The sequence below is a fragment of the Carassius carassius genome, chromosome 43 (assembly GCF_963082965.1).
Source record: "Carassius carassius chromosome 43, fCarCar2.1, whole genome shotgun sequence".
NCBI lineage: Eukaryota > Metazoa > Chordata > Actinopteri > Cypriniformes > Cyprinidae > Carassius > Carassius carassius.
The window spans coordinates 24,142,975-24,166,281 of record NC_081797.1 but is presented as its reverse complement, the minus strand read 5'-3'; the positions used below and the strand labels follow the sequence as shown (position 1 = coordinate 24,166,281).

Here is a 23,307-nt window from a genome sequence, read left to right as displayed (position 1 = left end):
GAAGACTTTCTATGTAAGCGGTAGAAGAAAGGAAAGGAAAATTTAGTATGAATAGCTCTAGCTGCTATGTATTTCAGGTGCACATACTAATGTAAATCAAAACACAACACACTCAATACATATTTATATCATTATTAGCACCATTTAAGTCTCCTATACAACCAAAAATGTGATAAAAATCTAGCAGGATGAATTTGTCATAAAGACTCGGCTTGTCACAGGATGTAAAATCTATTTCGAGATCAGATGAGACTGACTGATTCTGTATTTAGTGAGAGAACACGACCGGTTTGAAAAGGAAATGAGGTCCTCTTTTAAAGCGTCTCCAAACAGCACAATGCTGTTGAGATTTCAGATGAAGTCTTCATTGTGGGTTTCGACAACCTCAAGTGACCTCATAAATCACTGAACGTGCAGTGACCCCAGCCCATGCAGATTCCCCATCTCTTCTCCTCCTCCTTAATGTGACAGACATATGAAAGCCAGCCCATGAAGCACGCGTCTGCGTGTCCCCGGGGACAAATTTAAGAGGCGCACGCGTTTGCTGCTGGCCTCCTCCTCTATTTTAAATGAAATCCTGTGCTTAATGCCAGCGGTTGCCAAGGTGACAGTGATGCCACCATCTGTCATGCAGCCTCTTCAGAGCAGCCCAGCAGCATTTCTCCTTAATGATGGAGTGCATTTTTAAATACACAATACAGATGAAATACAGAATAAGCCTACTGTGCAGTGTAGCTCTCTCTCTCTCTCTCTCTATATAAAGGAGGACTGTGTTTCTGTATTTTGCATCTCCAGAGGTATTTAATGAGGTAGACATCACTGATCTACTCACATGAAATAATTCCTCAGGAAATACAGAAACTTCAGACATGATTGGAACAGTATCAGATGCTGTTTAAGAGCTTTATTAATTATTCAGCTGTAAATGAAATAGCAGGAGGACCCAGTAATTAGATAAAGCACACGGCTGATGGTGTGAAGAGCACTGTCGCCCTCTGGCTGCCGGGAGACTGAGGCAGAGGCTCCTTTTCTGTACTTATTTGAGTAAAAAATAAATAAATAAAAAATAATAATAATAATAAATAAATAAATAATAATAATAATAAAAAAATAATATATATATATATATATATATATATATATATATATATATATATATATATATAAAATCAATTATAAAAAACGACAAACATGTGGAAAAATAAAATCAGTGTTAAAATATAAAAACGTGGCAAATATTTAAATAATTATAAAACGTCTGGGAAAAAATGCTCATTCTTGTATCCTCAAATATGTCATGTTGAGTAGTTAAATTCACATCAAATGTAAAATAATAATAACAGCGCTTTATTAATGTGACACGCTCGTCTGAGACACGGACAGCAGCTCCAGGATGTTGGTCAGGTGTCTCAGCACAGCCTCCAGAGACTCTCTCCTTTGACTGAACATAAACAAATCAACGTGCGCGCGGAACTATCTTCTGATTCAGTCCGCGAGCGTGCGCTTCGTTCCTCAGTCGCTATTGGCTGAGAGCGCGCGCGACGTCACGTTTTCTTTCGCGGGACCTGGACTTCCGTGGCAGTATTTCAAAATAAAAGATTTATTAATTTGCGTTTAAACCGAGCGCCAACCTCCCGCTCTCTCTCATGAGGCCAATAAGGAAGTGACTAAAAAGATGGCGACGGCCCGCTCTACACACTTTAGGCTTCAAAAACCATAGACATGTATAGAAAGGCTAGATAGCTTACCGGCGCTGAGAGCCAATGGGACCCGACGACGTCACACGGCGGCCATGTTAGGACAGGACCGCTCGTCCAGTTATAACATTAAAGTCTATTGTGCATGTAGTGCTGAAATAACTATATTTTGCTCAATTTTCAACCGATTTTCAAACGGCTTGGTGTGTCATAAACTTCAGGGATGCGGCTATTTAATTGCATACTTGTGAAAAATTATAGCCACGGAGTTTATTAAGAAAATAGTATATTAAGTAGACTAGACAGGTAAAGTACTAGGTATACCCATACACACACACAGTAATGATGTCAATATTTATAAGGTACATGAAACATGAAATAGTGCAATTTAGTTTATTACTAATATTTACAGTATTAAATACATGTGTAAATTTATGTATAATATAAATCTGTCTCAAGTTGCCATTCTGTAAAATAAAGAAAAAACAAAGACCCATCTCTTTTCTGTTTTTTTACTTAGGTCCAAAGGCACACAATTAGAAAAAACTTACAAAAGAAATATACAAAATATACAAAAAAAAAAAAACATTAAGACACAATTGGACACAAAACTCTTTCCATCAATACAATATAATCAATACAGCTCCCTCCCTCTCCTCCTCTCATTTTCCACAAGCGTAATCAGAAGTTCTGTAAACAAAAAACCAACAAAGTAATCCAAATGTAAAGATGTTTTTAAGAAACCAAACCACTTGGAAATCATGTGTAACTCAAAGCTATGTTGAAACGAAAGACTAACCCTGCCTCTCCCACCAATTTACAATTGCTTGGTGACTCACTTACGACCTCTTCACTGCTAGCCAGCAAATAAATACAACCACATCCACAAAATGACATTTAGACAAAAGATTAGGTTGTCAAGAAACGTTGTTGGTCTCAGGAAACCTGTTAATAATTGAAAATGTCGACTGTGGTATCACTTTAGAGCAGGGGTTTTCAAACTGTGGGTCGCGACCCACTCGTGGGTCACGGAATGGAACAAGGTGGGTCGCACAAAGTCACTTGGCTGCAGCTAATTTTGCGTTTCAATGACACACAGACACTAACACAGTTCAGTCTAGGGCTGCACGAATGTGACGAGTGGGGCGGGGCCTAGTGCCATGGGAACAGAGCTAGGCCGGTGGAGTGATTGGGAAATGAGCAACACTCACCGGTCTCAAGAACCACGGAGGAGATCGGAAGGATACAAAAGAGGAGCGATGACAGTGAAGGACGAGAGAGGACCAGGCCTGGGTTTTATTTTGTGTTTGTTTTTTATTTGTGCACGGCAGTCATCCGTGAGGGGCTGTCGCGCTGTTTTGTGTTTATTTGGTTATTAAAACTTTGTTTGATTGTCCGCCGGTTCCCACCTCTTTCCACGAAGGAGTCATCGAGGCGGTGGGCTGGAGTGAGTTCGCCCCCCCCCCCCCGGCAACTCACTCCAGCCCACCACATCGAGCACCCTCGGCGGCAGACTCCTTCGCCCTGCTCGATGGCACTGCGGATTCACCCCAGCGGCGAAGGATCTTCGGCAGCGCGCCCCTCCTTCCTCCCTGGCTTCGGCACCAGTGTAAAACATTAAAATCTTCACAATCACAGGAAGAAGGAGGCGGGAACTGGGAACCCACTCATCACAACGATATAGCCCACCAACATTAATAATGAACTGCAATATCCTTAGTGTGATTTTCAAATTGCAATTAAGTCCGTGTGCGTTGCGTGTTTTGAAGGTCTCAGAGCAATGTCATTAAAAGGTTCAATCGGTCTTTTTTTACCTATTTCACAATTATTTTAATCTCCAAACTGTTTTAGATAGTTCTGCTTTGCTTCTTATGCTTTTCTAAAAAAGTGTTGGATTGTGCTCCGTTCTCGCCGACACACACGGAAGGATCATGAATGCAACAAAACACAGCAGCGCAGATTACACTTCACTGGAGTGAGCCTGCTTCACGTTTTTATGGACACTACATATTTTAACGCCAGTAAACAAAAATTAAAACTTGTAAATTTGTAGTGAAATTTTCAGTTGTACTCTAAAATAAAATGGTTATTTTTCTTAAATACTTAATTTCTGTCATAAAAATTTTAAGTAAGATTAGGTTTAAAGTAATTTCACTCGTTGTTTTTTTTTTTTTTTATATTTTGGTGGGTCGTGAAATATATTACACTTGTCTAGGTGGGTCGTGGAATGGAAAAGTTTGGGAACCACTGCTTTAGAGTAGAGGGCAGCCATGAAACACACAGCTACGCTGCAATGTTAAGCGTTTCTCAAAACGTGAAGCTACACTTTAAACATCGGTATCAGCACAAATCATAGCCACGTTAATAAGGTTTGTAATAAACCAAACCGTTTGTAAATCCGTCAAGAATTCAGCAAGTTACGAGCATTTTAGTTGGCGTATGTCACTCACCTTCCGTCCACAGCAGCAGGGAGCAGCAGCGCAGTCTCCTGACCTAAGATGGCCGCCAAGTGACGACACAACTGACTCCGCCTTGAGCCATCTAGCCTTTCTATACATGTCTATGTCAAAAACACACTCCAGGAGACTACGGGTGACGTCACGGACACTACGTCCATGTTTTTATACAGTCTATGGTTTAAACTCAACGATTTAAACCACTCCCTTTCAGTTGCATTGTCTTTTAAGCAAAACGAGTTATAACAAAACAATACTCAAAATAGCTTACTAAACAATTGTTGAAACGCATCAACAGATTATCATTTTACAAATTAAAGTGCCTTGCAAGTTTTGTAGCCTATTTATTTATTTATTTATTTGTAATACGTGTTTTATTATTATTGTTGTTGTCATTTTCCCCCAGTCAGTTAAGTTTTTCCCCCTTCTCCTTCTGTTTTGTTTTCTTTCTTCTGTACCACAGGTCTGGTTTTATCTTGTGCAGCTCCATAGCTCCCAGTCGCGCGGATAAAGTCGCGTCGCTCAGGGAGGCGGTGCGACTGCGCGATCAATCTATCGCAGGAGCGCACTTTGAGCTGAGACCCGCAATGACAGTCGGGTGTTTGAGCCTCAGTGTCACGGTGAACAACAGTCTGAGCACCCTGTGCTGCTGACAAAAGCATGAAGTCACTGGAAACGACCGTCTGCTGTTGAAGAACCGACTCCAGGCAGAGCTTCCCGGAGGGTACGTGTAGTCTTAGATACAAATGTGTTTCAGAGATAGATAGATCTTAATGAAATAAGATAGACAGGCTATAAGATAAATATTCTTAATACAATAAAAAGTAAAAGTTTAAAAATGTTCCCTTAGGTTGGCAAAATACTTATTATTATTATTATTTATTATTATTTATTTTATTTTTTGGTATTTTTTTGCAGAAATATTTATAGTTCTGGGTAAATGCATTTGATATTTTAGATTCATCTGTACAATGCAGTCTGTTTTTGTGGTTTCTCTGTGTCAGGAATAGCACATGAAAGCACCAGCAGCTTTGAAATATTACTACAGCCATAAAATGTCAAGCATTGCCCACTTGAAAACAGCAAACAAGGTTTTCTCCTCAGACTGCCGAAGGTTTTTCTCTCATATGAGCTGCCTCAGTACAATGGGTTATTGTGCGTTTTAAACTAACAGTTAAAGTGTGTAATAGCCTGTGAACATAAAGCCAGGGTGATGCATGAAAAATGAAGTGATTGTGCAGGCAACTAGACCAAGTCTTTGCTTAACTGGGAAAGAAAATATACCTTGATCTAAACTTACATGCAAAAGGCCGAAATTCTGGTTGTCTTTGGATAATGTGAGATGTGTAGATCCTGTGTGTACTTGTTTTACCCTTCATGTTCCTTGTTGAACATGACACAGCATTGAGGCTCAAATAACTGCAACAGAATCAGATGTGGGAGCTGAAGTATTATCAGTTATAATTTCTGCATTAGTAAAGGTCAGTGTTTATGGTTTATGAATGGAAAATGCACACAACATATGGAGAGCACCTAGTGCCTATCACTCCTCTGTTGCTACTGTTTGCTAGGAAAATATTGACTGTGAAAGAATATTACGTTGTTTAATATAATCATCCCAGCTAAAGGTTCAAGGGTGTCACACTGTACACTGACCTTTGATTTCAACCATATGTGCCCAATATGTGTGTTCATAATATGTGTGGTGTTGAATGCAGTGTAAATGTCCTCCCCATCTGTGAACCGAGCACCATCATCAGTCCAGGTGGTGATCTGTTTGTGTCAGGAAATGTCGAGTCCTCACAGATTTTAGTGAAGGAGTGTTTGGATTTCAATCTTTTTCAATTATTATTATTATTATTTTTTAAAAAGACATTTTACTAACCATGCATTAATATTAAAAATATCAAAACTATTATTCAAATATTTTATTTAAAATATATACATTTTTATAAAATGTCAGAAAAATTATTAGATTTTATTTCTAAGATTAAGCCAAACTCCAAACAAGAATTTCATTCTTTTAATTATGATTTCATTATTTATTTTTGTAATGACAAAAACTCTTCTATCACCAACATTTTTATGTTTAAATATTTAAATAAATAATTTGAATTTTAAGTCAGTTTTTAAGTCCTCACAGAAAATATGTAATCAGGTCAATGCAGTGCAGTTTTAATGTGTTTGGACTAATTTAACAGATCTATATAAAATAATGAGTTTGATGTGGTTGCTAAAGGAGGTCCAAAAAAGGTGCATCTTTATACTGTACCTCGTTTACCACTAAAGGTTGCATATTAATACCTTAGAGGTACATGTAAGTTGTAGGGCTAGAGTATAGGCTTTGTTTGGGGGTTCTGGGAGGCACGGATTGACCACTCTTAAGTCCCTGGTATATTCAGGTCTCTAGATGTTTCTTGGCTCCCTCCTTCAATGTAACTGTACTGAAATGATCTCATCCGTTTTATTGTCTGCCAGATCTGATTGCTTAGAAATATAATAAAGATGCAGGCAACACTAATAAGGTCATTCTCACATTCTTTCGTATCAGCTTTCTCACTCAACACCCAGTGAACACTGAATCTGTCTGGGAAATATCGAGAGCAGACAGACACGACTGAAGTTATTAGCGGACTGCTGTTCACCTTGCCTTCGTCCATATGGGACAGTGTGTCCTCTTTTTAATTGTTTAGAAAGCCAGTAACACCTATTTCATTTCTCTGGATTCTTTCTCTCTTAAACGTTTCCAGCACAGGAGCTCTTTCAGAAAGAGAAAGAAAGAGGAGGTTTGGCTGTATCTGATAGACGTTTGGCAGGTAAAGTGAACTCTGGCGTTCTGTTTTGTGGAACAAGGAAAACATACAGATTGACTTTCAGTTCGCCTTCGCCTGCCAGCCATTCAGAGCCCACCGCAAACAAAGTGACGATTGTTGGACCCGAGTCCTCATTCCCAGGTTGCTCAGAGGGATACAGGAGAGCAGGACTTAGGAAAAAGTCCCGTTCTGCATCACTGGAGAAGATGTTTACACTTCTCACTAGCTCCTCGCATGAATTATGGGTCATCACATATTATTACCACTGCACTTAATGTGTTCTAACTCAGGAACAAAACTTCAAGCAGCAATGATATAAATGAACCAGCTTTTCCAGGAGACGTTATACATTCAGAACCAGATTAACCCGCCTGATCAGCAGGATTCCCTAGAATTACAATAGAGTGCACAGCCTTCGTCAGTGTGCACCTAGATCACTGGAATTCAACTGGATTCCTACACATTCCTCTGCAAATAGCATTACAGAGAAATAAAACTGCCTTAGACAAACAAGGAAATGCTCCTTAAACAACCCGAGCTGTTATAATAAAGAGACAAATTTGTGGATATGTTGAACTGGACATCCTGATGGTAACCATATTAAACAATGCTGTGTATGAATCTCTTGTTCTGTTGACTAAGGATGGAGTAAAACCAACAGTTGGCTTTGTGATTGTTTTTTGTTTTTTTTAACAGGGTCAAATTTGAGGTTTGCAGTCACTATTGCTGCAGTACAAGTACATGACAGTTTAACCGTGCCATTTGGACACGATCCTCCTTAGTGTTCGACGGTCCAGTTTTCACCCACTATTCTTCTTTGCAGATTATGTCCTGCCAAGTCCAGTGATAATTTTTTAAAGACGGTTGTTTTTAGTAAAACGCCTTACTAAATGCCTGGATTTTTTATGTGACAAAGTGATATCTAATGCATTGCTAATAATTCAGATGTTTCTTTGTGAATGGGATGTTCATTTGTGTGAAGAGCCTTTGGGTCAGAACAGAATCACACTAGGGCAGGACTGGAGGGAAGCCACACAGAGTATCTGTTTTGCCTTAAAAAAATAAAAGAAACGAGTGAATATGATATCACAGGTCAGATAAGATAGAGCCCGGAGCTGGACTGTGATGAGAAGATCGGTGTAGAGGATAAGAGTCTACTGTGGAACAAAAGAAAGGGCTTGAATGATCAGATGACGTTTGTGCTCTGTGGGAGAGTGAAATAATTCATTTGAGGGATTTCGTCAAAGCCAAATGATTGAGTTAATGTTATTGAGTTGTTCTGATGTAGATGTTCCTCTCTGTTTTCTGAAGCATGTTCAGTCCTCTGAGTGGTAGGCAGCAGCCGGCTGGTCCGGGCCTCACAGATCTGCAGCAGTACAGTCAGTGGCTGGCCAGTAGACATGAGGCCAGTCTGCTGCCCATGAAGGAAGACCTGGCGCTCTGGCTCTCTAGCATGCTGGGTAAGTCACGCTATTCTTGTCTCAATGCCTTAGCAGTTCCTGTATCTTTCATATCAGTGAATCTTTGTTAAATTTCTACAATAAATGATATGTTCTGAGTTAAGACTGAAAAACAGTAAAAATAAATAAAAAAAAACTATATAACAGCAATGCAGATATGCACATCAGCATTTAAAAGAAATAGGAAAGTGCTTCAAAAGACTTTTTTTTCTGACATCAACAGTCAAATTAAACAAATTAAAATGTTTTTGCCAAATGAATCTGTCACTTAGTAATATGGCAAATGCTTATACTATATAGGTTGGTAATAATACTGTACTTCGACTGGAATAAACTAGTGTGTGCTATACTGTTTTATTGGTAGCTCTTTCTTCCACAGTTATATTCCTCATGTTCATACTATTAGCAATTACAATAACAGGGTAATAACTATGCTTAAACCTTACCTTAACCCATATATTTACCTAAAACTATCGAGTACTTTATTGTGAATGTTCATAAGTTCTAGTACTATAAAATAACCATTTTATTTGTTAAAATTAAATAGTGAAATAAAAATAAAACAAGTAAAGAAAATAAAAATGATATTTAAACATTGAACTCTACATCCAAAACAATGCTTGTCATGTAACCTAAAGTCATTTACTTTATTTGGTAATATCTAAATTAACTGATTCAATTTGCATCAAATATATTATTTTTCATGACTGAAACAACTTGACAGGTAAAGTTGACTTAACAAAAATAATTTTAATGGGGAGAAATAGGTCCTTAAAGTACAGTAAGATCTGAATGTTTTTTTTTCCTTTCCCATTTGCAATGTGTCCAGTGGTGATTTGGAACTGCAAAGGTTGAAGACTTCAATACAAATTCAACTAATAATGCAATCTGTGGATTTTCATGTGTACATTTTCATCAGTTTGACTAATGCATGAGGTGTGCAACAAGGCTATATGCTGAGGCCTTCTTCATTCTGCTGGTGTATTCTGTTTGTGGTGGAGAGGAAATGTTTAAATTCACGTTTCATTATTTGCATAGGCTGCTTAGGGCACATCCAGCTGTGCTCTGTTTATCTTTTGTATATTATCATTTCTTCATATCATATCATATTTAATTTAAGCTGAAATTGATAAATTTAAGACCTTAAAAATTTACAGCCCTTAATGTGCCATATATTTCATTAATGTTTTGATTTTAAATCATTTGATAATTTGTTCTTTTTTCTTTGATGAATGTAATCGACTTGTGTGCATACGCAGGCATGATTTCTTTTCCAACATTTCCCAGCATTAATCAGATTCTGAATGCCACTCACCATTTGAACCATGAGACAAATTATGACGAGAGAAGAATGGTGGTGTGTCGTGGCGCTGGCTTCTGTTCTGTGTGTGTGTGTGTGTGTGTGTGGATGGATGGAGGGGGATGTCTGTGGAATTTCTGGCAGCTCTCAGGCCGTGAACAGCGGGCTGAAACCAGGGCTTTGTCTTTGGTCTGCCTGGAGCAAAAGGAAGCCAGGAGCCGCAGTGGGCCACATAGGGGCTTCATACTCAACCACACTCCAACCACTAGTTCCCTATCCAGATTGTCCACACTCTTTAGTGGCTTACGCCTGTCTCTGTGTTGTTTTTTTAGACAAATAGCTGCTAAGATCTGTGAAACTGATCTTTGTTACAGGAACATGATTTGACCATTTGCTGGTCTTACCAGAAGCCACTTGTATACATGAAACATACACTGGCTTTTTGTGGCTTGATTGATTGATTGTTAATGCACTTTTTACTTACTCATGGTGTGTGGAGCTAAAGAAGCACAATTTATTATACCATGGTTGTATGATTTTATTGTTGATGTTAATTAAATGTAATCTTGACAATCAGTTTAGGAAATTAAGATTGGGCTTGAAGACTTTTGTCAAGATAATAATCAGTTAGTACCATTCACCACGATAAGTAAAAATGTTCTTCTTGATCTTTTGGCATATAAGAGGTCTTTGTACCATTAATTCATACCACAAAGCTTAACACATCTTTCTCACTACAAATATTCAAAAATAAATAAAAAATGTAACAAAGCTCCAAAAATTACCTTTTTTTTATATCACTGATAGATTCTGATGTCTCAGGCATATATATTTGGATATGACTGCCAAATGAGCAAGATCATATCACATCATAGGCCCCTCCCACTGACGTTTACTCGCTTAATAGCTGATACAAGTCTAGATGCGAGTGTTGTGTCATTTCATTTCAAATGAAAATAAAACCCATTGTAATCGCTGAAACTGTTTACACTAGATACAGTATACAACTTACCTGTTCAATTTATCAAAACACTTGAGCTACTCCCAACAACAAGACCAATGGAAGAGTTAAGCAACATTTGCTTTTACACGTATGGCTTAAACAGCATGTTTGTACAGACTCTGTACAGACTTCAGCGTCCAGAACAAGTGGAACAATTGCAGATTGTTTTTTAAATGAGGCACAATGTAATGGAGAGTTTTCAAAGAAACATACAGTATGATACAGTAGCTTTATATAAATAATGTATTTGAAACATTTAAATGCAGTATGATGATGTGTTGGCCAATCAAAATAAGCATTTTTAAATTGACTGCCTCCTTAATATGGATTATTTTGGACAGGGGTCGAAAATAATTTTTATGAATATATATATATATATATATATATATATATATATATATATATATATATATATATATATATATATATATGAATAAGTAATTGTTCACTCTCATTATGTATTACTTATATTTCTTTGGTTCCGAATATGGAGATAAGTAGTATAGATTTTGGTTCTTTAAAGGGGGAGCTAGAAAGAATTTCACAAGCTCCCTGTCTCCCTCTTCACCGGGCTAAATTACCACATTTGGAACTCATTAAAACATCTGAACCCCCTCGACCACTGACGCCCCCTCTCTATAAAGCAAAATAAGTATAGTGGATGAGAAAATATGCTCTTTCCACAGATACCCCAACCCCCTGCCACCACCTCCTGTTTCACAGTGACATCATGCAGAAAGAATGATCGTCTGGAAGTCAGTAAAATGTAGCCGCCACATGTTGATCTGTGTAGAATTGAGTCTCTCTCTCTCTGTGTGTGTGTGTGTGTCTCATCTGGAATACTGTTGCTAAATAAATCAGCTGCTTCCTTCCAAAGCACTTGAAATTTGTTTATCTGTGAATCATAATATCTGGATCTGACACAGTGCTGTACGTCATTATTGAGAATGTCTTTAAAATATGATATGAATGTGAAGTAAATAATTAATTTTTAGAATTAAAGATTAAAATTAAATGCACAAGAAATTATTACATTTATTCAGTAAGCTTCGTTTTTGATCATATTAATTTGACAATTTCATTTTTCATAATCACAATGTTATCGTGTTATCATAATCATAACTTATTGAGTATTTCCAGAATCAAGAGATTATAGTAATATTTAAAAGGTCACCTAAAGAAACTTTTATTTTTAAATATTGAAAAGCTCATTTCTGATTTGTATGCTGTAATTCAGTAATTATATACAGAGTTATAAAAATAAGGTAAGTTCAATGATGCACAGTTCAACTCAAGTCTTTTGTGGGATATTCATCTCTTCCTCTCATCTTTTCCATCAGGTGTGGAAATCACAGCCGAGAGCTTCATGGACAGGTTAGATAATGGTTTCCTGTTGTGTCAGCTGGCTGAGACTCTGCAGGAGAAGTTCAGGCAAAATGACCCTGATGTGAATTCACCAGGAAAGGTACTCATTTACTGTTATTTATTTATTTATTTGAGTTATCTTTTAAGTAACATGTTTGCAATCATCTTAATTTGCTTTTTATTTTGCTATAAAGTTATCAAAAGACTGACTTATGTTTCTTCATGTTGTTTCGTGACTTGTGTAATGTTTAATTTACCCACCATATATTTACTAGCACTTAAACTTATTTTATTTAATCTAGTTGCTAAGGCTGCGTAATTATTTGGTTTAACTTGATGTATTAAAACAACAAAACTGGCATAAAATAATACATCTCTATATAAATATAAAAATGTATAATATATTATAGTATATCAAATAACATTGAGGTTACACTTTATTTTGTTAGTCCACTTTAGACATTCTACTAACTATAAGTAACTTTGAAACTATATGTCAAATAATTCTCATTAATTTGCAACTACATGTCTACTAACTCTTAGGGTTAGGGTTAGAAGAATAAGTTGAAATATACTTGCAAAGTTTCTCATAGTATGTTGTATGTTGTGGACCCATCAAAATAAAGTGTTAGAGGATATTAAGCAGACAGTCTACCAACACTCTAATAACTGCTGGTTGACATGGACTTACAAAGTTACTTTATGCTGTTTGTAGAATCGAAATAAAGTGTTACCAAAAAATGACCTTCCATTTTGACAAGCAAAATATGTTTACAGTTAAAATGATTTTTATTATTATTAATGCACGCATCTCAATTACAGGCATGTTTATACTACATTGTTCAAATACTTGGTCAGATTAAAGGCATATTAAATGCACTAACTGATCTTACCCTACTCTCCTCTAACTAACTTGGCGATATTCAGTGCATATAGTACTATGCAGGTCTACATTTCATGATTGCTTTGATATGCCAATTGTGAAAACTATGGGCCATGAATTCTACTGTGTAATTCCTCCAGGGACTCTGTTAGAGTGGGAACGAGTTATAACTAACAGAAAGCCCCATTTTGAGTATCTGTAAGAGGTGGTTCTTGGCCAAGACAAGCAGAAATATTTTCTTAATTTACCATCAAAAAAATCTCCTGATCTTAATGGTTTTCCCAGCTGGAGGAGTTTTTGAACACTTAACAAGTCACAGCTTTCATTAGGCTGCTCTGTTAAAATGAGAAAGCTCAGTGATTTTCCAAAGTTCATCGTCCCACAATGCCGAGGTTTGGCAGGGGATGGCAAGCGGCCCTGACTCCAGACAAAAGTCTTTGTGTGAGAGACAGACTAAAAATGCATTCAATACCAGCACCTGAAACCAATATATTGCAGTATTCTGTAACATTAGTTTGAAAACATGCACAGGTTTTGGCAGCTGTGCTGAATTAATTAATGTTACTGCTGTGGAAATGCATGCAACGTGCTGAATGCAGAAAATAAAGAAAAAGTAATATTATGCTAATGTTCAAATGTTCAGTTCACATGTAATCACTCTCGAGCAACTGAATTCATGATATGGCAAGTCACAATGCTACCATACATAGCATATCTCATGAAGCTCAGTCAAGTCAAGTCAAGTCAGCTTTATTTATATAGCGCTTTAAACAAAATACATTGTGTCAAAGCAACTGAACAACATTCATTAGCAAAACAGTGTGTCAATAATGCAAAATGACAGTTAAAGGCAGTTCTTCATTGAATTCAGTGATGTCATCTCTGTTCAGTTAAATAGTGTCTGTGCATTTATTTGCAATCAAGTCAACGATATCGCTGTAGATGAAGTGACCCCAACTAAGCAAGCCAGAGGCGGCAGCGGCAAGGAACCGAAACTCCATCGGTGACAGAATGGAGAAAAAAACCTTGGGGAAAACCAGGCTCAGTTGGGGGGCCAGTTCTCCTCTGACCAGACGAAACCAGAAATTCAATTCCAGGCTGCAGCAAAGTCAGATTGTGCAGAAGAATCATCTGTTTCCTGTGGTCTTGTCCTGGTGCTCCTCTGAGACAAGGTCTTTACAGGGGATCTGTATCTGGGGCTCTAGTTGTCCTGGTCTCCGCTGTCTTTCAGGGATGTAGAGGTCCTTTCTTCAACCCGAATTCCGGAAAAGTTGGGACGTTTTTTAAATTTTAATAAAATGAAAACTAAAGGAATTTCAAATCATATGAGCCAATATTTTATTCACAATAGAACATAGATAACGTAGCAAATGTTTAAACTGAGAAATTTTACACTTTTATCCACTTAATTAGCTCATTTAAAATTTAATGCCTGCTACAGGTCTCAAAAAAGTTGGCACGGGGGCAACAAATGGCTAAAAAAGCAAGCAGTTTTAAAAAGATTCAGCTGGGAGAACATCTAGTGATTAATTAAGTTAATTGATATCAGGTCTGTAACATGATTAGCTATAAAAGCTTTGTCTTAGAGAAGCAGAGTCTCTCAGAAGTAAAGATGGGCAGAGGCTCTCCAATCTGTGAAAGACTGCGTAAAAAAATTGTGGAAAACTTTAAAAACAATGTTCCTCAACGTCAAATTGCAAAGGCTTTGAAAATCTCATCATCTACAGTGCATAACATCATCAAAAGATTCAGAGAAACTGGAGAAATCTCTGTGCGTAAGGGACAAGGCCGGAGACCTTTATTGGATGCCCGTGGTCTTCGGACTCTCAGACGACACTGCATCACTCATCGGCATGATTGTGTCAATGACATTACTAAATGGGCCCAGGAATACTTTCAGAAACCACTGTCTGTAAACACAATCCGCCGTGCCATCAGCAGATGCCAACTAAAGCTCTATCATGCAAAAAGGAAGCCATATGTGAACATGGTCCAGAAGCGCCGTCGTGTCCTGTGGGCCAAGGCTCATTTAAAATGGACTATTTCAAAGTGGAATAGTGTTTTATGGTCAGACGAGTCCAAATTTGACATTCTTGTTGGAAATCACGGACGCCGTGTCCTCCGGGCTAAAGAGGAGGGAGACCTTCCAGCATGTTATCAGCGTTCAGTTCAAAAGCCAGCATCTCTGATGGTATGGGGGTGCATAAGTGCATACGGTATGGGCAGCTTGCATGCTTCCCTCCAAACAACGTCTATTTCAGGGAAGGCCTTGTTTATTTCAGCAGGACAATGCAAAACCACATACTGCAGCTATAACAACAGCATGGCTTCGTCATAGAAGAGTCCGGGTGCTAACCTGGTCTGCCTGCAGTCCAGATCTTTCACCTATAGAGAACATTTGGCGCATCATTAAAAGAAAAATACGTCAAAGACGACCACGAACTCTTCAGCAGCTGGAAATCTATATAAGGCAAGAATGGGACCAAATTCCAACAGCAAAACTCCAGCAACTCATAGCCTCAATGCCCAGACGTCTTCAAACTGTTTTGAAAAGAAAAGATGATGCTACACCATGGTAAACATGTCACAGTGTCTGGGTTGTGTCCCTGGGTTTCCACTAGATGTCCCCCTTTCTCACAGTGTCTGTCACCTTATCACTTCCTGTTCCCTTATTTGGTCACCTTCCTCCTTGTTAGTATTGATTGTTCCCCACCTGTCTCCTGTTCCCTCATTATCCTTCTGTGTATTTATACCCGGTCTGTCTGAGTCTGTGTTACGGAGTCCTTGTTTAATGTCCTATAGTTATTCATGTCCGTCGCTTCTTGCCTTGCTTTGCCTTGTCTTCGTGTCTTGTTTATGTTTGATATTCTGGTTTTGACCCTGCCTGGACTGTTTACCCCTTTGGATTACCCTTTAATAAATGACTTACCTGCAATTGGTTCTATCTCCGTGCCTCATTGGATCCCTGCCGTGACAGAAGGACTCCGTCACACTAGGAACCAGCGGTATGTCATTTTTCCGTTCCCCAGCCAAGATGGCGGAGCGGCGAACCAAGTACCTTCGGTTGATCGCCCTCCGCCAAGAGGGCAATGAAGTGGGTGCCCTGGCTCAGGTGTTCTGGTCCCTGGCCGAGGGCATGGGCTACAACGATGCGGCCCTCAAGGACTATTTCAATGGCGGGCTGGATGATCCAGTGTCTCATGAGGAGATGGCGCAGTTAGAGACACTGGAATTCTGGGAATTCGTGCGCTACCTGCAGGAAAGGCTTCGGTGGGATGACCCAGCCACTTCGGTCTCTTCCGGCGGGGTGGTCGTCAGCCCAGCACCACTGCCCAGGATGGCAACCAGCCAAGCGCCACAACCCAAGATGGCCACCAGTCCAGCACCACTGCCCAGGATGGCTAACAGCCAAGCGCCACAGCATAAGATGGCCGCTAACCCAGCGCCAATGCCCAAATTGGCCACTTTTCCAGCGCCACAGCCCAAGATGGCCGCCAGCCCAGCGCCAATGCCCAAATTGGCCACCGGTTCAGCGCCACAGCCCAAATTGGCCACCTGTCCAGCTCCACAGCACAAGGTGGCCGCTAACCCAGCGCCAATGCCCAAATTGGCCACCGTTCCAGCACCACAGCCCAAGATGGCCGCCAGCCCAGCGCCAATGCCCAAATTGGCCACCGGTTCAGCTCCACAACCCAAGATGGCCGTCAGCCTAGCGCCACAGCACCAGATGGCCGTCAGCCTAGCGCCACAGCACAAGATGGCCGTCAGCCAAGCGCCACAGCACAAGATGGCCGCTAACCCAGCGCCAATGCCCAGATTGGCCACCGGTCCAGTGCCACAGTACAGGATGGCCGCCAGCCCAGCGCCAATGCCCAAATTGGCCACCGGTTCAGCGCCACAGTACAAGATGGCCGCCAGCCCAGCACCACAGTACAAGAGGGCCGCCTGTCCAGAGTCATGGCCCAAGATGGCTGCTTGCCCAGCGCCGTTGCACAGGATGAGAGTCTCAGTTGACCCTCCGGAGTCTAGTCAGGTTCCAGTTGACCCTCCGGAGTCGAGTCAGGTTCCAGTTGACCCTCCGGAGTCGAGTCAGGTGCCAGTTGACCCTCCGGAGTCGAGTCAGGTGCCAGTTGACCCTCCGGAGTCGAGTCAGGTGCCAGTTGACCCTCCGGAGTCGAGTCAGGTGCCAGTTGACCCTCCGGAGACGAGTCAGGTGCCAATTGACCCTCCGGAATCGAGTCAGGTGCCAGTGAACTCTCCAGAGTCGAGTCAGGTGCCAGTGAACTCTCCAGAGTCAGGGCTAGTCACCGCTGATCCTCCAGAGTCAGGGCTAGTCACCGCTGATCCTCCAGAGACTAGGCTAGTCACCGCTGATCCTCCAGAGACTAGGCTAGTCACCGCTGATCCTCCAGAGTCAGGGCTAGTCACCGCTGATCCTCCAGAGTCAGGGCTAGTCACCGCTGATCCTCCAGAGTCAGGGCTAGTCACCGCTGATCCTCCAGAGTCAGGGCTAGTCACCGCTGATCCTCCAGAGTCAGGGCTAGTCACCGCTGATCCTCCAGAGTCAGGGCTAGTCACCGCTGATCCTCCAGAGTCAGGGCTAGTCACCGCTGATCCTCCAGAGTCAGGGCTAGTCACCGCTGATCCTCCAGAGTCAGGGCTAGTCACCGCTGATCCTCCAGAGTCAGGGCTAGTCACCGCTGATCCTCCTGAGTCAGGGCTAGTCACCGCTGATCCTCCAGAGACTAGGCTGGTCACCGTTGACCTTTCAGAGTCAAGTCAAGTCACCGGTGATCTTCAAGGACTGAGTCAAGTCACCGGTGATCTTCAAGGACTGAGTCAAGTCACCGGTGGTCTTCAAGGACTGAGTCAAGTCACCGGTGGTCTTCAAGGACTGAGTCAAGTCACCGGTGGTCTTCAAGGACTGAGTCAAGTCACCGGTGGTCTTCAAGGACTGAGTCAAGTCACCGGTGGTCTTCAAGGACTGAGTCAAGTCACCGGTGGTCTTCAAGGACTGAGTCAAGTCACCGGTGGTCTTCAAGGACTGAGTCAAGTTACCGGTGGTCTTCAAGGACTGAGTCAAGTCACCTATGATCTTCATGTACAAAGGCAAGTCACCATTGATCTTCATGAGCAAATGCAAGTCACCAATGATCTTCATGAGCAGTGTCAGGCCAGCACCAATCTTCTGGAGTCCAGTAAGGACACCAGGGGATTACCAGAGTTTTGTTGTCCCATTGATCCAGCCGCACGGAGGTCTGCTCCGCCTTGGGGGGCTCTGGTCCTGACCACATGGCTGTGGTGGTCTTCCGCTCCGCCCAGGGGGGCGCTTGCCCTGACTACACGGTTGTGGTGGTCTTCCGCTCCGCCCTGGGGGACTCTGGCGTCGACCACGAGGACGTGGTGGTCCTCTGCTCCGCCCTGGGGGGCTTCTGCTCTGACCACACGGACATGATGGTCTTCTGCTCCGCCCTGGGGGGCGCTTGCCCTGACTACACGGTTGTGGTGGTCTTCCGCTCCGCCCTGGAGGGCTCTGGCCTTGACCACAAGGGTGTGGTGGTCTTCTGCTCCGCCCTGGGGGGCTTCATGTTGTTTTTTTCCTTTGGTTTTTGTGTTTACGTCTGTCCCTGTTCCTTTCTGTTAGTCTGGCCCTCCGTCCCTCCCCCTGAACCTCCTCCTGTCCTCCTCCCTCCTGGTCTTTCTGTGTTGTGTTTACATTCTAGTGCCTGTTCCCCATGTTTTTCTTTTCTGGCCCTCCGTCCCTCCCCCTGAGCCTCCACCTGTCCGCCTCCCTCCTGGTCTCTGTTTTGTGTCTGTCGTGGAGCGTCTGGGAGCCGCTCCGTAGAGGGGGGGTACTGTCACAGTGTCTGGGTTGTGTCCCTGGGTTTCCACTAGATGTCCCCCTTTCTCACAGTGTCTGTCACCTTATCACTTCCTGTTCCCTTATTTGGTCACCTTCCTCCTTGTTAGTATTGATTGTTCCCCACCTGTCTCCTGTTCCCTCATTATCCTTCTGTGTATTTATACCCGGTCTGTCTGAGTCTGTGTTACGGAGTCCTTGTTTAATGTCCTATAGTTATTCATGTCCGTCGCTTCTTGCCTTGCTTTGCCTTGTCTTCGTGTCTTGTTTATGTTTGATATTCTGGTTTTGACCCTGCCTGGACTGTTTACCCCTTTGGATTACCCTTTAATAAATGACTTACCTGCAATTGGTTCTATCTCCGTGCCTCATTGGATCCCTGCCGTGACAAAACATGCCACGTCCCAACTATTTTGAGACCTGTAGCAGAAATCAAAATTGAAATGAGCTCATTTTGTGCATAAAATTTTAAACTTTCTCAGTTTAAACATTTGCTATGTTATCTATGTTCTATTGTGAATAAAATATTGGCTCATGTGATTTGAAAGTCTTTTAGTTTTCATTTTATTAAAATTTAAAAAACGTCCCAACTTTTCCGGAATTCGGGTTGTAGGTGCTGATCCACCATGCTGGATACGTACTGGATCCGGGTGACTGCAGTGACCCTCTGATCTGGATAAAGACTGGATCTGGCGGCTACGGTGACCTCGGAATAAGAGAGAAACAGACTAATATTAGCGTAGATGCCATTCTTCTAATGATGTAGCAAGTACATTGGGTGTTATGGGAAGTGTTCCCGGTTCCGGTTTACCTAATTAATGCAGCCTAAAAATCCCTTAACAGATTTGGATATTAAAAGCATATTAGTATGTTATGTGTAAGCCAGGTTAAAGAGATGGGTCTTTAATCTATATTTAAACTGTAAGAGTGTGTCTGCCTCCCGAACAATGTTAGGTAGGTTATTCCAGAGTTTAGGCGCCAAATAGGAAAAGGATCTGCCGCCCGCAGTTGATTTTGATATTCTAGGTATTATTGCCTGAGTTTTGAGAACGTAGCGGACGTGGAGGATTATAATGTAAAAGGAGCTCATTCAAATACTGAGGTGCTAAACCATTCAGGGCTTTATAAGTAATAAGCAATATTTTAAAATCTATACAATGTTTGATAGGGAGCCAGTGCAGTGTTGACAGGACCGGGCTAATATGGTCATACTTCCTGGATCTAGTAAGAACTCTTGCTGCTGCATTTTGGACTAGCTGTAGTTTGTTTACTAATCGTGCAGAACAACCACCCAATAAAGCATTACAATAATCTATCCTTGAGGTCATAAATGCATGGATTAACATTTCTTCATTTGACATTGAGAGCATAGGCCGTAATTTATATATATTTTTAGATGGAAAAATGCAGTTTTACAAATGCTAGAAACGTGGCTTTCTAAGGAAAGATTGCGATCAAATAGCACACCTAGGTTCCTAACTGATGACGAAGAATTGACAGAGCAACCATCAAGTCTTAGACAGTGTTCTAGGTTATTACAAACTGAGTTTTTAGGTCCTATAATTAACACCTCTGTTTTTTTCAGAATTTAGCAGTAAGAAATTACTCGTCATCCAGTTTTTTATATCGACTATGCAATCCATTCGTTTTTCAAATTGGTGTGTTTCACCGGGCCGTGAAGAAATATAGAGCTGAGTATCATCAGCATAACAGTGAAAGCTAACACTATGTTTCCTGATGATATCTCCCAAGGGTAACCCAAAGACCTGGGAACGGCAAGGGAGGAAGCGCTGGAATGCTGCCGTCTGCTTATTTTTCTCCTGAAACCTCTTGACGACAGTGTCTACTGTGCCACAGAAGAGGCCAGAAGGTGATAGCAGGGCATCCAGCAGGAAGAATCTGTCCTTGTCTTGTAATTCAATTCAACCACAGGTGTCACTCCGTAGCCACGAGAGCTGCCATGGAACGGACAGTGGCTCTAGCCGTTTCCTTGGTGACCCGATGCAGTTCAGAGATTATGTCGGATTCCTCTTCCCCCCATCATCCAGGTCTTTTAGCAGGCCGGCCTGGAACACCTGCTACACCGACATGCACCGGCCTCACCTGCCACCGGCCAAACTTTACTAACCAGGCTTAATGTCAATTTTACTGGCCTGGTGGGTGCCTTCAGGGACAATGCTGATGATGGGGATAGATATTGCTCGAGAGTGTCTGCTCCACCGCTGGCATTGCCCCATAACCCTTCTCATTCAACCCCATGATGTAAGAGTAGTTGGTGACTGTTGGGCTGAAGAGTCGGGCTGAGTAGGGTTTCTCCCACAATATCGACACCTGGTCATGGAGATTGGGGAAAAATGAAAGACCATGGCGTGAAGGTTGCAGTTTGGCTTTAAGGAAGCGCTCATCCAGTCTGTTTTTGGGACAAGTGTCCTATTTCATGGCTGGCCAATCGATGTTTAGCTTGGCTACAGCACGAGTCACAACCTCCACTAGCTCCTCATATGTGAGGGACTGCGGTGGCGAGTCTCCTCTATGTCGATGCTCATCACATCAACCTCATTGAAGGAAGATAGATTAAACGCCTGTCTCTCTCTCAAGTCAAGTCAAGTCTGCTTTATTGTCAATTCTTCCAGATGTACGGTACATACAATTGAAATTGCATTACTCTCAGACCCATGGTGCATACAGATAACACAAACAGTAGAGCCTAAAAATCTAGATAAAATATAAAATATAACATAAAACTTTACAATAATGTAAAAAAATAATAAAAATACAAATAAAGTTAAATAAAGCCGTGCAAGGCACGTGGCAGATAGAGTGCAAACCGGTGAAGTGAACAAACAGTGCAGATAAAAAGATTGTAGTGCAAACAAAGCTTATTCAGTCTGTTTAAAGTGACAAAAGGCTCAAAGAGCAGTTCTTTTATTTAAACTGACTGAAGAGGTAGTACAATGATGTCAGTTCTGTGCTGAATGAGGTAGTGAGCAGACCAATGCTGCACAAAGTGACTGGTGCATGTCATTGTATGTTAGTGGGGAGGGAGTGGAAGGATGTGGGATCTGGGGGGGGGGTGTTGGGTGGGGGGTTCAAAGTTCTGTGGTGCCTGGGGCAGAAGAGGGAAGGAGGGAAAGTTTGGGAGTGAGTTCAGTTTCCTGACAGCCTGATGAATGAAGCTGTCCTTCAAGTCAAGTCAAGTCAAGCCAAGTCACCTTTATTTATATAGCGCTTTAAACAAAATACATTGCGTCAAAGCAACTGAACAACATTCATTAGGAAAACAGTGTGTCAATAATGCAAAATGACAGTTAAAGGCAGTTCATCATTGAATTCAGTGATGTCATCTCTGTTCAGTTTAAATAGTGTCTGTGCATTTATTTGCAATCAAGTCAACAATATCGCTGTAGATGAAGTGACCCCAAGTGCTGGTCCTGGCCTACAGACTCCACAGTCTCCTCCCTGATGGCAGCAGACTGAAGAACCTGTGTGACGGGTGTGTGGGATCACCTGCAATGAAGAGAGCTTTGCGGGTGAGACAGGTTCCGTAAATGTACTAGAGGGAGGGGATAGAGACACCAATGATCTTCTCCGTTGCTCTCACTATGAGTTGTAGAGTCTTCCGACAGGAGACGTTGCAAGCGCATACCACACAATGATGCAGCTCATTAGAAAGCTCTAGATGATGCCTCTGTAGAAGGTGTACATGATGAGGAGTGGGGCTCTGGCTCTCCTCAATTTGCCGAGGAAGTAGAGATGATGCTGTGATTTCTTGGCCAGTGCTGCTATGTTTTCAGTCCAGGAGAGGTCCTCTGTGATGTGCACACCCAGGAACTTGGTGCTGCTCACTGTCTCCACAGTCACACTGTTGATGGTCAGAGGAGCATGCTGAGTGTGCACTATCCTGAAGTCAACAACAATCTCCTTCATCTTCTCCACATTCAGAGAGAGATTGTTGTCACTGCAACACACGGCCAGGCGGCTCACCACGCTCCTGTAGTTGGTCTCATCTCTGTTGCTAATGAGACCTGCAAACTTAATGAAGAGGCTGGAGTTGTGTGATGGTGTGCAGTCGTGGATCAGCAGAGTGAAGAGGAGGGGGCTCAGCATACATCCTTGGGGGGCCCCAGTGTTCAGTGTGATGGTGCTGGATGTGTTGTTCTCGGTACTGCCTGAGGTCTTCCAGTCAGAAAGTCCAACAGCCAGCTGCACAGTGAAGTGTTGAGCCCCAGCTGGACAAGTCTGAAAAATGAGCTGTTGAGGCATGATAGTGTTGAATGCTGAACTGAATGCTATTAACAGCATTCTTATGTATAAGTCCTTTTTATCTATATGTGTGAATGCTGAGTGGAGGGCAGTTGCGATGGCATCATTGGTTGAACGGTTGGACCGATATGCAAACTGGAAGGGGTCCAGGGAGGGAAGGGGGCAGACTTGATATGGTGCATGACTAGATGTTCAAAGCACTTCATG

General features: G+C 41.8%; 1 protein-coding gene across 1 annotated transcript in view; it reads left to right on the top strand.

Annotated features, from left to right (window-relative positions):
* Nucleotides 1-4,350: 4,350 nt before the first annotated feature.
* The window catches only part of LOC132124648 (growth arrest-specific protein 2), a 34,034-nt gene continuing 15,077 nt past the window's right edge, over nt 4,351-23,307 (top strand). The window contains exons 1-3 of the mRNA XM_059535765.1: nt 4,351-4,877; nt 8,278-8,426; nt 12,070-12,194. Coding sequence (XP_059391748.1) covers nt 8,279-8,426; nt 12,070-12,194 — 273 coding nt within the window. The 5' untranslated portion in view covers nt 4,351-4,877; nt 8,278. The remainder of the gene's footprint in view (nt 4,878-8,277; nt 8,427-12,069; nt 12,195-23,307) is intronic.